Source organism: Neovison vison, chromosome 14 (genome assembly GCF_020171115.1).
Source record: "Neovison vison isolate M4711 chromosome 14, ASM_NN_V1, whole genome shotgun sequence".
In the NCBI taxonomy this organism is placed as follows: Eukaryota; Metazoa; Chordata; class Mammalia; order Carnivora; family Mustelidae; genus Neogale; species Neogale vison.
This window is the reverse complement of record NC_058104.1, coordinates 11,042,800-11,059,047: the sequence shown is the minus strand read 5'-3', so window position 1 is coordinate 11,059,047 and position 16,248 is coordinate 11,042,800. Positions and strand designations below refer to the sequence as shown.

At 54.5% G+C, this 16,248-nt stretch overlaps 1 protein-coding gene across 3 annotated transcripts in view; it reads right to left on the bottom strand.

Moving 5' to 3' along the window:
* The window catches only part of HIP1 (huntingtin interacting protein 1), a 133,936-nt gene that overhangs the window by 20,808 nt on the left and 96,880 nt on the right, over positions 1 to 16,248 (bottom strand). For all 3 annotated transcript variants that reach the window (XR_006382336.1, XM_044233773.1, XM_044233774.1), the window contains exons 5-14: positions 14,193 to 14,273; positions 10,727 to 10,803; positions 10,284 to 10,345; positions 6,520 to 6,660; positions 4,470 to 4,527; positions 2,236 to 2,311; positions 1,982 to 2,122; positions 1,378 to 1,475; positions 938 to 1,010; positions 86 to 269 (exon numbers count right to left, since the gene is read on the bottom strand). Coding sequence is in view for 2 of the 3 variants with exons in the window: in XM_044233773.1 (XP_044089708.1) it covers positions 86 to 269; positions 938 to 1,010; positions 1,378 to 1,475; positions 1,982 to 2,122; positions 2,236 to 2,311; positions 4,470 to 4,527; positions 6,520 to 6,660; positions 10,284 to 10,345; positions 10,727 to 10,803; positions 14,193 to 14,273 (991 nt within the window). In the remaining variant the exon portion in view is untranslated. The remainder of the gene's footprint in view (positions 1 to 85; positions 270 to 937; positions 1,011 to 1,377; positions 1,476 to 1,981; positions 2,123 to 2,235; positions 2,312 to 4,469; positions 4,528 to 6,519; positions 6,661 to 10,283; positions 10,346 to 10,726; positions 10,804 to 14,192; positions 14,274 to 16,248) is intronic.

The following is a 16,248-nucleotide window of genomic DNA, read 5'->3' as shown; positions in this document are numbered from 1 at the left end:
GGGCTGAGGCTCTGCCGCCCAGCCCCATCCTTCCCCATGAGCCTCGCGTGACTCTGGGGCTCCCACCCCAGCCTAACGGACTCACTTTCTATCTCCGTCAGGCTCCGCTGGGCCTTCTCCGTGTCTTCTCGCTTCTTCTTGAGCTCGTCCAGCTCGGCCCGGAGGAACTCGCTGTCGTCAGCCGCCTGCTGCCGCAGGTGTCGCTGCTCCGCCAGCTCGGCCTCCAGCTCGCTGACCCGGCCCTTCAGCTGTAGCACGGCCCGCTGGCTCTGAGGGACACACTCAGCGGTGAGCCCCAGCACCCTGTCTCTGGGCTGGGCTGGGCTGGGCAGGAGAAGCAGGTCCTCCCAGTTTCCAGGACCGATCCAATAAATACCCACGTGTGCCTAATAAGCCCACGACCGGGCCTCACGGGAGTGGAGGCTTTTGGTCATTCCAGGTCACCTGGCCAACAAAGGGTGACAACAGGGGAGCTCCGGTCTGTTAGAGTGGCCTGGGAGCAATCCTGGACAAGATGGCATGGGGGAGGAGGCGATGTTTGCCTGTCCCTGTGAGCAAAGCCTCCTGCCAGCCGTGGGCCCGAGGGGCAGTCCTGTTTACCGCCCCAGACCCTGCAAACAGCCACCAGACCTTCCGATCGCCATGGGAGGGGAACAGGCCTTTCTCACCATTGGCTTCAAAGCCAGCTGGCGATCGTGGTCCTCTCCAAATACCACAAGGACATGGGGACTAGCTCAGAAGCCGTTGTCAAGGTAGGAATGATGGAAATGCAGCACCACCAAGACTGCGGGAGGACCAGGTCCTTCTGGCTTTCGCATTTCTATTTGGCACCCCCCACGTTAAAATGGGGTCTGACAAGTGTCTCTGCGAAGCAAGTTTCCCATGAACATGTCCCGTCACGGCAAAGCCCAGAACCAGATCAGGGCCTGACTCATACCTCCGTCTTCACGTTCTCTAGCTGTGCCTTCAGCTCGCTGACGTCTCTGTACAGCTGACCGATTAAGTGATCCCTGGGAACAGAAGGAGAACAAGTTTGCTTCCACTGCGCTTTCCTCCCATCCCTGTCCTTCTAAATGCGAGCGGGGGGAGCAGGGGAGGAAGTTGAGAGCTGGTGTTAATACGGAGAAAGTTCTTTGAAATTCCATCAATTATATGCTAAGTCCCTCCGTGTTACCAGACCTGAATCTAACACCCCCGGGTTAGCTCAGCCTCACCTCATCTCCCTCTGGGATTCCAGAGGCCGATATTTGAGGGTCGTGACACTTCTCTACAGCGCCCAAGTGTCGCTAAGCGTCCCGCCCTGATTGAGGGTGGCCAGAGGGACCCCCGGCTTCACATAGTTTCTGCACTGCCTGCCAGCGCCCAGCCCAGACTCACTTCTCGTCCTTGTTCACGCCATTCTGACTGTTGAAATTGAAGGGGTCGCTGCTGAACGAGCTGCCAAAGATGTCATCAAACTTGTTGTCGAATAAACTCTGCGGTGACCGGAAAGGAGTGAAGACAAAGTTAAGAGATCTAGAGACTTCTGTGCGGGGGTCAGAGGAGTTAGATGTAGAAAAAGGGGACCTTTTCTTAACGGGGTTCATGTCCACCTGGGGTCCCTCCTAGAGACCACAGGGCAGGGCCCGAGTCTAGGCTAGTGCTTGGGTTAGAAGAATGGTCCAGGGGTGCCTGGGTGGCTCAGTGGGTTAAAGCCTCTGCCTTGGGCTCAGGTCATGATCCCAGGGTGATCGAGCCCCACATCGAGCTCTCTGCCTACTTTTAATCTCTGTCTGTCAAAGAAATAAATAAAATCTTAAAAAAGAAGAAGAAGAAGAAGAAGAAGAAGAAGAAGAATGGTCCAGCTCGGTGATGGCCGAAGAGTCTTTGTCAGCCTCTCCCATCCTCTCCCCTGCACGTACGGGGCAGCTCGAGGGGCTGCACGTGGGGTTCGCCCCCTGCTATGACCCTAACCCTCAGGTTCCAGTCAGGTGCTCCTCACCTGCTGGGGGGTGTCCATGTCCACGAGGTCATCCTTCTCCAGGACGGGCTCGCTGTCCGGGGACGAGGCCTCAGCCGGGATGACCACCACAGGGCTGATGTGTTCCGACAGCGCAGAGGCCCGCAGGAAGTTGGGTGGGTTCTGAAGACGGAGGACACACCCTCAAACCGTGTCACCCGCCAGGCCCGCCCGTCCCTGAGATCTGAGAGCACCCAGGACCCAGCAGCTCCCACCGCGGGGCTGGGCGCGCTTACCTCCGGCAGCTGAGGGGTCTGAATGAGCCGTTTGAAGTACTGAAGGTTGCTGGAGCGGTAGAACAGATCTTTCAACCTGGGGATGGAGAAGGGCCTGAGGGGTGCTGGGGGCCGGGGTCGGGGACAGTGCAGCGCCCCCAACCCTTCCCCAGCAGTCCTGCTGCCTGCCCAGCCCAAAGGCACGGGCTGTCAAGGAGATGACCTCCATGGCGCTGGGATTCAATTGTGATGCTGCAGGCAGAGGTTATCTGTAGCCCGGGCTTGCTTATGTGGTGATGAGAAAGAGGTAGTCAAAGGGCAAAACCCTCTGGAAGAGAGGGTCACCCTAGAACCAACTTTGGCATCTCTGTAGAATCGATGCTATTGCCTCGCGGGTGTCTTCCCGGGAACGTTGGGCTTAGAGAATACATTCACTGTCCTAACCACAGGAATGGGGAAGGGAACTTCATTCCTGAAAGAGATCCCTTTGTTCTGGATCTCTGTTATCTCCCCAGTTAGACTAGAAGCTTCTAGAACGCAGAGACTAAGCCCCTCTGAGCTGGGTTTGTCACAGCACCACGCACAGAGGCATTAACTCGAATTAACTCATCAGGACCTCTCTGGAGAAAAGCGATCCATTTCTACTGTGTCCCCATCCTGGAGGCTATGGGAACGAAGAAAGCACATTTCCCTCTCCTCCTCGGGTCCCCATTTGGAATGAAAACATGGAAGGCAGAGGAAGCAGAGAGCACCAGACAGATTTCCTGAGAGGAAAGAGGATTGTGGGTCTCTGTGCCCTCTCCCTGCAACGCACAGTCTCCTCCAGCTCAGCCCAATACACTGAACCCCTGGGGTCTCATGCCAGCCCTTCCAACCCCAAGTTGGGACTGTCTCTCTGAGGTCATTGGCGCTTTCCCCAAATTCGGGGACACCGAGGCCTCAGAGAGCCACCAGGACCGTGCCAACGAGAAAATGAGGGAGCCGCTCATGGGAGAGGTTTTTATAAGCTAGAAAAAAATAAAAGGAAATAAAATCACCTGACCACCCACGCCCCCCCATTTCTGGGCTGGAGCCAACGGTAATAGGCTGCGTTGCTTTCATAAGCTACTGGAATTTACCATTCCAGGAAATCAGCCCCAGGGCCTGTCTCCTAGGATTTAATAAGTCATTTATTATAGAATAAACACATAAGGCTTTTCAAATGGAATAAGGAAACCGGGAGGTTAGCACAACCCTGAACTTGGCCTCTGACTGCTGCCCGGGAACCAGCAAGAGAAGTCTGAGCTTGGGGGGTTGGCGGTTTGGCTTTTTCTCTGTTATCAGGGTTGAAGAAAGTAAGAGCAAAACGAGAGGGTCAAAGAGAGCCCCAGCGCCCTTCTCGGCACCTGGGTTCTCTGTCTCACCCCAGGCTGGGAGAAGAGCCGGCCGAGGAGACGGAACGTAGATGCTAAGGGAGGCTCTGACGGAGAAATGAGCTGAGAACGTTCCAGGAACTGGAAAAGGACCCTGTGCGGCAAAAACACCCTAAGCCCTAAAGACGAGGTCAGAGACGGCAAGCGGGGCCTTGTGGACCATGGAGAAGAGCTTGGATTTGATTATCAGTGTGATCGGAAGCCACTGTCTGACCAAGGGAATGACGTCTTTACAGGGTTGTTCTAACGGCTGGGATGGGGGATGGGATTTCAGGGGGCAGGAGTGGAAGCCCAGGGCATCTGCCATATTGGAGGGTCCGGGCACAAAACGACGGTAGCCCAAGAGATGCCAGCTATGATCAGAACCAAGATAAACGAGGAGAACATGTGCCAGTGGACTGGACGTGAGGGGTGAAGACAGTGAGTTCCAGATCTCCGGCCTCAAGGCACGTGGTAGCATTTACTGAGAGAGGAAAGGCCAGGGAGAAAACATTTTGTGGTTTTTTGGTTTATGTACTGATTTTTAGAGAGAGACAGCGAGCTCATGAGCAAGAGCGGGAGAGGGACAGAGACTCTCGAGCAGACACCCCGCCGAGCGCTGAGCCCACCGAGGGGCTCCATCCCACAGCCCCATCATCACAACCAAAACCAAAAGCTGGACGGTCAATCGACTACACAACTGGGAGAAAAAGTCCGGGGGAGGAAAACCCAGTGCTCGGTTGGAGATGTAAGACAGATCATCGGGAGCGAGCGTGAGACTGGAATTCAGAGGCAAGGCTCAGCCAGCCAGACACACAGATCTGGGTGTTTACAGCCTTTGATTCTCTCCCTCAAGCCACTTACTTGGTGAATTGCTCCATGAAGCGGTCCCGGTGGCCTTGCAGGGTGTCGGCTGGGAGACCTGGAAGAAATTGGGAAAGGGTGAGAAGGTAAGCCACGCGGAGCTCCGGAGGGAGAAATCCATCCATGCCGGGGCTTGCGGCCAGCCCCACAGGGGGTGCGGGCATTCCTGGCCTCGTGCTGCCCCAGGGACAGGGACTGGTGACCAAAGGGGTCCAGAAGGGGCAGTGGTGAGTCTAAGGGTGCTTTATCTTCCACATCTGTCCATTTGTCCCCGGAGCATGACCCATTCTGGGCGCAGCGGGCTGGAAGCTGTGCCCCACGGAAGATGACAAACAGCAGGACAGACCCCCAGCAGGTGGCACAGGGGTGGCTCTCCCAGATGTACATGCACTGGGTCGGTCCCCATCCGGGGCTCACTTGGTCACAGCCAATGGCAAGAGGACTCTTAGACCAGCCTCCTCCCCTACAGGGCGGGCTCTCTGAGGTCCCTTTTCCCAGAATGCGTGATGCTGCGTACCTCAACGACAGATCACAACTCAGTGATCCCTTTATTTCTTGTTTTATTCCTTCAATGTACACTTTAGGAATTTTTTAATAGATGATACATTTATTTGGTACAAAGAAGTAGGTGTGTAACATAATTCGAAATGCCCAGTATACAGAGGGTGACGATGGCACTTTATCTCAGGGGCCTCTCTCCCTCGAGCCCTTACCCCTAGTCATGAGAAAAACATCGGGCAGACTTAAATCAGGGGAGATTCTACACGAGCGCGACCAATTCTCGAACTGTCAAAGTTGTGAAAAACAGGGCAAGTCCGAGAAACGGTAACAGCCAAGAGGAGGCCAGGGAGACACGAATCAGTGCGATGTGGTGTCCTGGATGGCACGTTAGGTAAACACCATGGAAATCTGAGTGAAGTACGGACTTCAGTTGAAAATAATTTATCAGTATTGGCCCATTCGTTGTGACAAGTGCATCAGATTAGTGTAAGGTATTAATAATAAAGGAAACTAGGTTCAGGGCATGGGGGCACTTTCTCAGCGATCTTTACAACTTTTCTGTAGATCTAAAACTATTCTAAAATGAAACCTTTATTTTCAGGTAAGTATATATTGGGGAGGACAACTGCCTTTCTTCCCTTGGGATTCAGTCCACTCTCTGTCCCTCTGGGTACAATCATTTGCTCCAAAGCCTTCCTATCGCTTAAACATCCGATTCCAACCTCCCTTCCCTGAGATGATCCTGGATTAATCCCAGTGATGCTGCTTCCTGTCCCCCGCCAGATAATCAGACCCACTTCTCTGAGACCACGGTTCTAGAGTATCCCTTGTCCCTGTCTTCCAACCTGCATCCCTGTGCCTTTGCCAGGGCCATAACGCCTTGCTAATATGCACTCAGGTCTTGAATTTTCTCGGTTCTCCATCATCCATCCATTCCTGCACGTGCATATCCCTCATGGGGAAAGTCTCTGCGTATGACCCAGAAACCACCCACATCAGCTTCACCTGGGAGATGGTTCTACCACGCAGACCCCCGAAGCTACTGGACCCACACGCACTGTCCTGAACAAGAAGTATAAGAGTTCTACAGTAGCTTCCCAGACAGAATCTACGAACACATCCCGGGGTTCTGTGGCTGGGGAGGGGCCGGCCCCCTAGGTACGAGAGCAGCTGTTTTACATTTTCTATTCCCCCACAAAGTCCACACGTACAGAGAAGCTGTGTGGTTGAACACTTTGGACACCGCTGCCCGTGTGCCCGTGGGTCCAGGTCGGGTCTGGTATCATCATGCGTGTGGGTCCTGGGATACGGGACATGGGCGGACGGGGACATGGTGAAGCCAGAGGTGGAGGGAGGGGGGAGATGGTCCCAGGACACGGCTATGGAGAGCCAGGGGCTTCCATGGGCACACCAAAGCTTGTGCCCCGCTCTTCACTCTCAAGGGGACTGGGAGCTCTAAGGCCTTCGGAAGCCGCGGCAGAAAGGACCCAGAAGGGACAGCCTCCGCTGTAATCCTCCTTCCGGAGGAGATGTGGCCCACTGTACTCACACGAGTGGAGTTTGAAGAGCAGCTTGACGGTGTAATCGTACAGATGGCTGCAGTCCAGGATGACCTGGATCAGCGGGGCGAGGCGGCACTGCCCGGCTGTCGTCACGGACACCGAGCGCGACATGTCCAGGGAATTGAACACTAGGGAAGAAAAGGCGACACGGGCAGTAGGGGATGGGAAACTGCAGGTGACTTTCTCGGAGCGGCAGAAGGCAGGGGTCGAGGTCATCGGACGCAGCTACCCCTTACAACACCCCCGTGGGACAGGTCAGCCGGGCAAGGAACAGGGCGAGTCCCCTGAAGGCTATCACACGGGAAAACGGCAAACACTGATCAGAACATGAAGGAGGGAGTAATTCCGCCCTGGCTTCCTAGGGGCTTGTCACAGGGTCTTGGGACACCAGAAGGGGACTGGTGCAAGAGTCCCAGGGGGATCGCCGAGGATGAACCATCAGGATCAAAGGCTGCCGTCGGTCCCTGGGGGGCAGGTCAGCAGGAGCACCTTCCTCCACCCTCTCGAGCTCCAGAGGGGCACGTTGCTCCCTCCCTGTCTTGCTCCACAGAACCCCCTTCCACATTACCCTCTGCCCCCAACCCGTTTTTTTTTTTTTCTCTTTCCTTTTCTTTGAATTTATTTATTTTAGGGAGAAAGGACAAGCAGGAGGGGCAGAAGGAGCATCTCAAGCAGACTCCACGCAAAGCATAGAGCCTGACGCGGGGCTCGATCCCAGGACCCTGAGATCAGAAGTAGAGCCCAAACCAAGAGTTGGATGCTCAGCTGACTGTGTGCCCCTCCCCCTGGGCACCCCGTAACCCTTGTTCTAAAATCAAGCAGCCAGATGCTTGGCCCTGGACCCTCAGTGTGCACACCTCTGGCCGGAGCTGAACTTGTTCCCGTGGTGGCCGCCCACCACCTGCGGAGATGCCACGGCGGGCAGCATCGAGAAAAATCAGTGCTCGGGACAGCCCCGGATCAAAGCCCAGAGTGGCTGTGTTCAGCCTTCCCTGACTGCACTAATCCCTGTTAACTGGCTTACTCTGGCAGCTGAAAAAAAAGAAAAAAGAAAAAAAATCCCAAACAGTTCTAATTAAAAGGCAGCTTTTCTTTTTGACACAAATTAAAAGCAGCTGTCACCGCAAGGCGGCCATCCTCAAGGCCACTGGCTTCTCTGGGCTCCGCTCTGGCAAGGAATCACAGACGGCTCCATCCTCCGGCCTGCCTGTCGCTTTCCAGGAATGCCCCTTGGCATCCGGTAACATCTAGAGCAGTGTGACCATGGACAAGTTGCTCAACCTCTCTGTGCCTCCAGACGCTTTTCTGTAAAACGCAGGGGCTTCTCAGAGTGCGTTCCTCAAAAAAGGTCTGGTACATATCCAAGGGCAGTGTTGTGGGACACACAGAGCACCGAGGGGGTTCTCGATGTTGGCCTTGAAACTGATTAGAATCACCCGGGGAACTTAAACTCTAAAGTCGGCCTGCAACTCCCCTTCCTCCCATTCTGTTTTAACTGGTCTTGGGTAGGGCTGGGGCACTGGAAGGTATCACCCCCCCCCCCAGGTGATTTTAACATGCAGCCAGGGCTGAACGCTGTTATTTCCTAGCTGAGCAAGAAGCAGAATCAGCCGGGAACACCGAGCGACAGACATAAATGTCTCCCGGAGCCCCCCACTGTGGCTGTCACATGGGGCTCCCGAGTGCCTGAAACATGGCCAGTGCAACCGAGGACACGACTTTTAAAAGTTATTTAATTACAACTTATTTAAATAGATGCGATGTAATTAATTTAATATAATTAAACTGCTACCGATGGGACAGTGGCGATGGGACAGTACCGGATGGCGTAGACCTGGCCGGGGACGGGGCGCACTGCTAAAACACAGCTGGCTGGGCCACACCTCAGAGGTTCAGATGCAGGAGGTCTGGGGCGGGACCTGGGCCTTTGCATTTCTAACAAGTTCTCAGGAGATGCTGATGCTCCTGGTCCAGGGACCACTCTCGGAGAACTGTCGCAAGTGCTGGAAAGAAGTGTCACTGGCTCATGTTTCCCAAAGCGGAAAACCAAGGGAACCTCAGGGGATGGGTGGGAACCTCGCAGGGTCACAGACTAGGACTCAGAAGCTGGAGAGACTTTTTCCCATACCAGCTGCCTTGGTTTCTGCAGCACACCGTGGGGAACTGGGGACAGGAGAGGGAGCGGGGGAGACCAGTGGTCGAGGGCTCTTGATTCTGAACCAACGCTGGCTCAGGGGCAAGAAAGCCACCAGCACTTAACGATCTTGGGGTTTGTGCCAAGACTTGGGGTAGCTCCACTCTCGCAAAAGTGGCTGATTGATTCCCGACAGGCCCACGGCATTGGGTGGGATATTGATACTGATTACGAGCACTGGCCCCCTATCTTTTCATCACTGCTGTTTATCCGAAGCACACATTCCTGAATTTTGCTGAGCACTTGCTATGTACCAGACACCGGGCTCAAACGGAGGGAAGTAATTCATGGATGAGGAGGACATGGTTCCTGATTCCGGGGAGGAGCTCAGTATCCAGTGATGATGATACAACAAGTGATCCACGCCTGTGAGAACAACCAGGTACGGGCGTCTGGGTGGCTCAGGCGGTTAAGCGTTCGACTCTCGGTTTCGGCTCAGGTCACGCGATCGCACGAGCTATAGGGTCGAGCCCCAAGCTGGGCTCCGTGCTGAGCGAGGGATCTGCTGGAGATATTCTCTCTCCCTCTGCCCCTCCTGCTTGTGCTCTCGCTCTACAATAATTAAATCAAACTTTAAAAAATTTTTTAAAAAAATGCATCCATACCCTTTCTCTTACTTGGCTGGGAACACCTTAAGGTAGGGATTCTATTTGGTGTTTCATTTTTACTTCTCTATCGACTTTTGTAGAAGTCAACAGACTTCTAGAAGTTGCTAGCAGGCCAAGGATCTTCTTCTTTCCCTTACAAACCACGGTCCCCAGCTGGCTGTGGTGATCATCTCCCACATCCAGCACTGAACCGATCGGCCGAAGTACGAAGGTGTTTGCTACCCTGGCCCAGCGCTGGCTGGACACTAGTCGTGGAGTATCTTGAATCTAAGAAAACGGGCTCTACTCTTCCCCGGGAGAGAAGGGGGGCCATGCTGGCAGGTGTGGGAAGAGAGGACGCCAGAGAGAAGGGAATGGGACTGCTTCCTTCCTGATTCACGTCAGGGAAGGGTTGGGGGCTGACAGCCGGGAGGCACCGAAACCCTCAGCGAAGGGAGACTGGAAGGGTGGCCCAACTCCCCTTGCTAGTGGAAAGGGGCTTCGTGGGCCTCTCGCATGGACTTGGCCAACAGCTCAACTCGACCAGCTGGACGACCCTGGCTGCCGGCCAAACAGCACACGGCAACCCCCATCCTTAGCAGCCATCCGACCCGAGTGCCAGCCCAGCTTGGTGGCAGACTGAGCACCGGCCAGCACTGGGGTCACCGTCCAAAGGTTATCAAAGAGGTCAGACCCATCTCTGGGCTCTGGGAGGCCTGCAGGGTGGGCAGCCTGGTTGTTCCGCTCAGAATGCAATCACCGACTCTGGAAGCACCCACAAGCTCCTGCCCCTCCCCACGCCAGGGACGAGGAGAGCAGGGGATAGGGTGTGGACACTGCCATCTCCTGGCCTGTGCGGCCCAACCTTGGAGGGAGAAGGGGGCTAGGACGGCTGGTCCAAGTCGGGAATAAAGTTCGGAATTAGGCAATTCCCATGAGAGCCTGGGCCAGATGGGAGGGAGAGACTCACCAGTTTGGAAGAGATTAAGTTCACACTCCAGGTAGTCAAACATCTCCACTGTTAGCTGGAAACTGGATGCCAGAGGAGAGAGAGGTTATGTTCCAAAGCCTGAGGCCAGCCCCTCCTCAGTCCCCTCTGCCCTGCTCTGTGTCGCTGACTCTGTCCCCAGGGCACACACGCGTGCACGCGCACACACACCCACTGCTACATGCCCGAACCTTAGCCCTCATCCACGTGGGTCTTAAGGCCATTGAAGATCATGTAGGGTGAATTCCACAGGGACGGTGGCAGAGGGGAGGGCAGGTGCCATGCTGGGTGGGGAGGGCAAAGGGTCACACCCTCTGGATGAAGCACCAACAGCCCAGCCACTGCCCTTGCCACCAGGCCCCGTGTGACCCCAGCTGGAGGGGCAACGTGGAGTTTTCTTCCCCGCTGGGTCCACAGCCACTCACAAGTTGTTAACGTCGCTCTCTCCGGCCTCATCCAGCTGCCGGTCGCTCATCTGAAGGTTGCCCGGGAACCTGGGATTCTGGAAAGGGAGGCAGAGGAATGACATCGGGACAGAGCATCTCAGGCTGACAGTAGGCAAGCCGGCTCGGCCAGCAGCAGGCTTCACGGCTCTGCTCAGGCAGCATGAACACCCTTCTCGGGGGCCGTGTCGGCGCCCACAGAGCCCCTGACCAGCTCCAGCAGAGAACAGCCACTACCTGTCATCAGAGGGAAAGGCTCCGTCCCACACCTGGGAGCCAGGCAGGGCTCGGCCCTAACAATTCGTGTTCTGGGACATTCTTCTAAAGATGCTCGCTGGCCCTGCTGCGAGACCCAGCGTGACAGCCGCCGGCCCTCACCCCTGCTTCCCTCGGTCCTCGGTCCTCGGTCCACTTCCCACACCTGCCACTGTGAGCTCAGGGAAGACAAACCCATTTTCATACTGACCTTAGGGAAACATCATGAAACAATCGTGGAGGTAGGAAAACATTATGCCTTGTGGCCCCAAAGTCAGGAAAAACTATTACGCATCATCATTGGTATCATTATCTTTTCCCCAGCGCAGCCTGTCTGGAGTGGATAGAACTCGTGGCAACCGGAAAGGTGCAGATGTCAAGGGAGGTCTCAGTTCCACGGAGAACACTTTGGGCTCTGAAGACAGAAATCCTCCTCTGCCCGCCTCCCAGCTGCCCACTCCTGTGGGCAAGGCTCAGCACCCGGGCTCCCGAAAGTCAAGAGTCGGTCAGTTCCTTGGGCGCTCCCCTCTGGCCATATTTAACCTCCTCGCTCAGTCTGGACATTACAGAGACCTGTTCCCGGTGCCCCTCACCCTTCTTGGGCCCTGTCCTTCCACACCGCTGGCAAAACCTCGTGACCCTGGGCCTTTGTGAGAGGACCAGCTGCCAATGTCCCTGAGAAGGACTCACAGCTGGAGTCCCCTTGAATCGTGTTCTCCAGCCTTAGGGCCCCTTCCCCGTCCTTGCTGCTGGAGCTGTGGGCTCCCCTTTCCAGCGAACCGGGTGCCTGGCCCCCACACCACCACCCTGGTATGCGCCTTCCTCCTTACATCACCGGAACCCCTTGGCATCCTGTTTCCCACTCCCTTCCCGGTGCTGAATGTGTCACCAGCTGTCCTTCCATTCCTCCAGCTTCTCTCTCCTGACTCAGGATCAGCCCTTCTCGTGCACTCGTCAATCCAATCTAGGTTCTGGTTCATTCCGTCCCTCATCCAGGAAGTCCTGATTGAGCCCCTGTTCTAGGCTAGATGCTGGGCAGGACCCAGGACACGAGGAGACACACACAACTGTCTTCTGTCCTCCCGGAGCTCAGAGTGCAGAGCGCCCGTGACCTCACTCGGCCTCTCTGGGCTCCTGAGCTGCTTCTGATCACCCAGGTCCCTCCCATGGGCCCCACATCTCCCTAGCTGTTGCCCCCCCACCCCCCCTGCGAGTCTTCAGAGAGACCCTACCACTCTTGCCTGTCCCAGGACCACCGTCCTAATCTGGCTCTCACCATCTTCCACTCTGAGTGGGCGGGTCTCACACACCTGCCGGGTCACCCCCCCCCACCAGCCCGTTCCTCACACTGATGTGGGTCTGCAGCCCATCCCTCAGGAACCCCAAACTGTGCTAGGCCTCAAGCCCTCTGTCTGAGGCTGATCCTCTGCCTGGAACGGCCGCCCTGTCCTCCTCTCTCCTTGCAAGGTGGCAGACAAGGATCTGGGGGTCTGGGGTGTGGGTGTATTCCTTGGGAGGGAGGGAGGGTGGGGAACGAACTGTGGGGTCAGAGGGCAGACCTGCAGACTGTACGTCCAGCACTGGCTGCCTCTCCAGTTTGACACACTGTCTACAATGTGACTTCGACGTTCACCTTGGCTGGTGTGGTCCCTGCCCCATCCCTTTGAATCCAGGAACCCCCGTGATGCCTCAGCCCATACAGGGCAGTGGAAGGGACGCTCCGTGACTTCAAGGCTGGGTCACACGAATGCCACGCACTTCTACCTTGTCCTCCCGGGAGCCTGGCCAGGCTGCGGGGAAGTTCTCACTCGCACTGAGACTTCACGAGGAGGGAGATGCCAGACCAGCTCCACGCTGCCCCAGCGCTAGCCAGCACGGGGCTGGGACCGCCTGCGGGACCTGCATGCTCAACTGCCCCGCCCAGCCCTTCTGGAACTCCCGACCCACGGAGGTGTGAGAGATGACAAATGGCTGCTGGCGTTACAGCCCCTGAGCTGGGGGTGCGCTCAGGTGTCCCGCCGGCTAGAAGCCTGCCTGGGTCGCCGGCGTCTGGGTGCAGGACCCCGTTACAAGCTCCTGTACCATCCTGGGCATCTCGCAGTTCTGGTCCTCACCGGACTGGCCTGGCTTGTCTCCCAAGCAAATATGACTCCCGGAGGCCGGGCCAAAGTCCCTTCACCCTTCTCTCTTCAGAACCTGACCCAGTTCTGGGCTGCGGCCAGCACCTAAACTCGTTCCCGACCCGAGGAACTCCGTGGGTCGGGAGTTCCTCTACATGAGCAGAGGGAAGGCTGCCCACGGAGCAGCAGGGGCTTTCGTGCCCTACGGGCCTGGGTTCAAGTCCCACCTCATCACCGAGGAGCTGTGTGACAAGGCAAGACACTGGAGCAGGCTCCTAGTTTTAGGGTCTTAGACTATAGGAACACGGTCTTCCTAGGCACGGTTTCAATAGGACGGGCTAGCACAGCAGGGTGGGGTCTGTGATTCAGGGCCACCCCCCACCCCAGGCCGCAAGAGATGAATCTCCTCCCTTCCCCATTTCCAGTGCCAGCAGCCCCTTCCTCCCCACCCTGGTCCGTCCACACCCTCCCCTCCACCTTCCACCTCTGCCCTCTCCTTTCATCTTCCCCTTCTGCGCCGCAGCCCTGCATCAGCTCCACAGCCCTGCATCAGCTCCGCAACCCTGCATCAGCTCCGAAGGCCTCTGGCTTCTGCTACAGGCTCCCGGGGCCTCTTTGCCCGGTGACTTGCTGCTGCAGGTACGTAGGCCTCCTCCCCAAAATGGTCCCGGGCACTCCGGAGGAGCAGACCCTTTCTATGTATCCTAATGTGCCACCTGATTCCCAACATGATGGTTTTAGCTGCACTCAGCACCTAAAAGGGGCTCTTTTTATTAACAGTCAAGGCAATGCTTCTGAAACATTTTCCTCAGGCAGCCTGCAGGCTGGGGCCCTTCTCTGCCAAAGGGAGAAGAGGGTGCGGAAGATGTGGGCCAGAATCCCAGCCCCGTGTCCCACAGCAGCGGTCCTACCGTCTTCCTCTCACTGGATAGGATATAAACGCTCCCTTGAGTGATGGGGGCCCGGGCCAACCTATTCCTGGAAAGGTGTGAGAGTTCGGCTCCCGGCGGTGGCCGGGGTGGGGATGGGGGGCCGTGGGGGAGAAGCGGGCAGAACCGTGGGGGCAGACTCACTTTGGTGTGATATTCCATCTTCGTTCTTAGCAGTCTGAGGTAGATGCTGCAGAGCTGGCCGTACCCCTCACTCAGGTGGCCCTTTCGGGAAACGAACAGAAAGCAGGGTATCAGCAGGTCGTCTGTTTTTGTTTTTTAAAGATTTTATTTATTTATTTGACAGAGAGAGATCACAAGTAGGCAGAGAGAGAGGAGGAAGCAGGCTCCCTGCTGAGCAGAGAGCCCAACGAGGGACTCGATCCCAGGACCCTGAGATCATGACCTGAGCCGAAGGCAGCGGCTTAACCCACTGAGCCACCCAGGCACCCCGCCAGGTCGTCTGTTTTCAACAATATATTTTTTTCTGCTTCTGAAAGAAACAAACGGCCATTGCGGAAAATTTTAGAAGATATAGACAAGCACATGTACAAACGAATCACCCTTAATCTAAACACCAGAAGGAATCATGGCAAACATTCTGGAGTACGACATGTTATTTTATTTAATTTTTTTTTTTCAATTTCAATAGACTTTTTTTTTGAAGTTTTATTATTTATGTAATCTCTACACCCAACATGGGGCTCAAACTCACGACCCTGAGAGTAAGAGTCGCATGCTTGGGGCGCCTGGGTGGCTCAGTAGGTTGAGCATCTGACTCTTGATTTTGGCTCAGGTCATGATCCCGGAGTCCTGGGATGGAGCCTTGCATCGGGCTCCCTGCTCAGTGGGGAGCCTGCTTTTCCCTCTCCCTCTACGCCTCACCCATTCAGGGTCATTCTCACTCAAATAAATAAAATCTTAAAAAAATAAGTCACATGCTCTTCTGCCTCAGTCATGTAGATGTTAACATGTAGATGTTATTTTTTTGAGCTGTTTTAGGTTCTCAGCAAGATTGAGCAGAAAGTAAGGGTGTCCTATACACCCTTTCTTCCACGTGTATAAAACCATGCCCTGCCCCCAACTCGTCAACTTCAGCACCAGAGCAAGACATTCGTCCCAAATGACGAACCTTCCCTGATACATCATCATTGTCCACAGTGAAGCTTACATCAGGAATCACTCTCCGTGTGGTACATCCTACGGGTTTTGACAAACGGATAACGTCCCGTACTTACCATTACAGTATCACGCACAATAGTTTCACTGACTTAAAAATTCTGTGTTCCACCTTTATTCTCAAATATAAAATGGAGCCCATTTTTTAACTTAACATACTTCACTTCTTTTCCCTACCTTCTCAAATTTTCTTGTTTATTTTTAGCGATATCTTTAATGACACTTAAATTGTTACTGAGTTATTGTTATATTTCCATATAACAATATATATAATTGTTTCTTTTTTTAAAATATAATTGTTATTTAAACTGTTATTGAGTGAGTACTGTAATTTATCAAATGAACTCCCTACCGCTGTACGTCTTACGCAGAGTATAAGACCAACACACCCCATGAATTATAATGTAAACCACGGACTTCAGATGATTATGAAGTTATCAGAGAAGCTGAGTCACTTGTAACAAATGTACTATGTTGGCAGGGTATGTTCATAAACGGGGGTATTACACATATTTGGAGGCTGTGAACCTAAAACTTGCTGTAAAAAAAAAAAAATTAGGAGGTATCTGAGTGGTTCAGTCCGTTAAGTGACCGACTCTTAATTTCGGCACAGGTCGTGATCTTGGGGTCCTGGGACCGAGCCCCACATTGGGCTTCGTGTTCAGTGAGGAGTCTGTTCGAGATGCTCTCTCCCCTTCCCCCGCCCCTCCCTGATTCTCTCACAAATAAATAAATCTTTTTTAAAAATGAGGTCTTAATTTAAAAAAAATTAAATAAAAAGGTATCTAATATCCAGAAACTCTAAGCCAAATGGAAGAGACAATGTCATAGGAAACAAGGCCCAAAGGAATTCCAGTTTGGATAACAAGTCGGGCTAGGTATCTGGGTGATCCTTCCCATTGAAAACTACGAAAATATTGGGTAAAATATTTGAAACTTCTTTTTGAAGGCATTAATGAACTAATGAGAAAGTAAGGAATCCTCAGGCCAGGGACTGAGTCCAAGCAGGTACTAGGGGAGT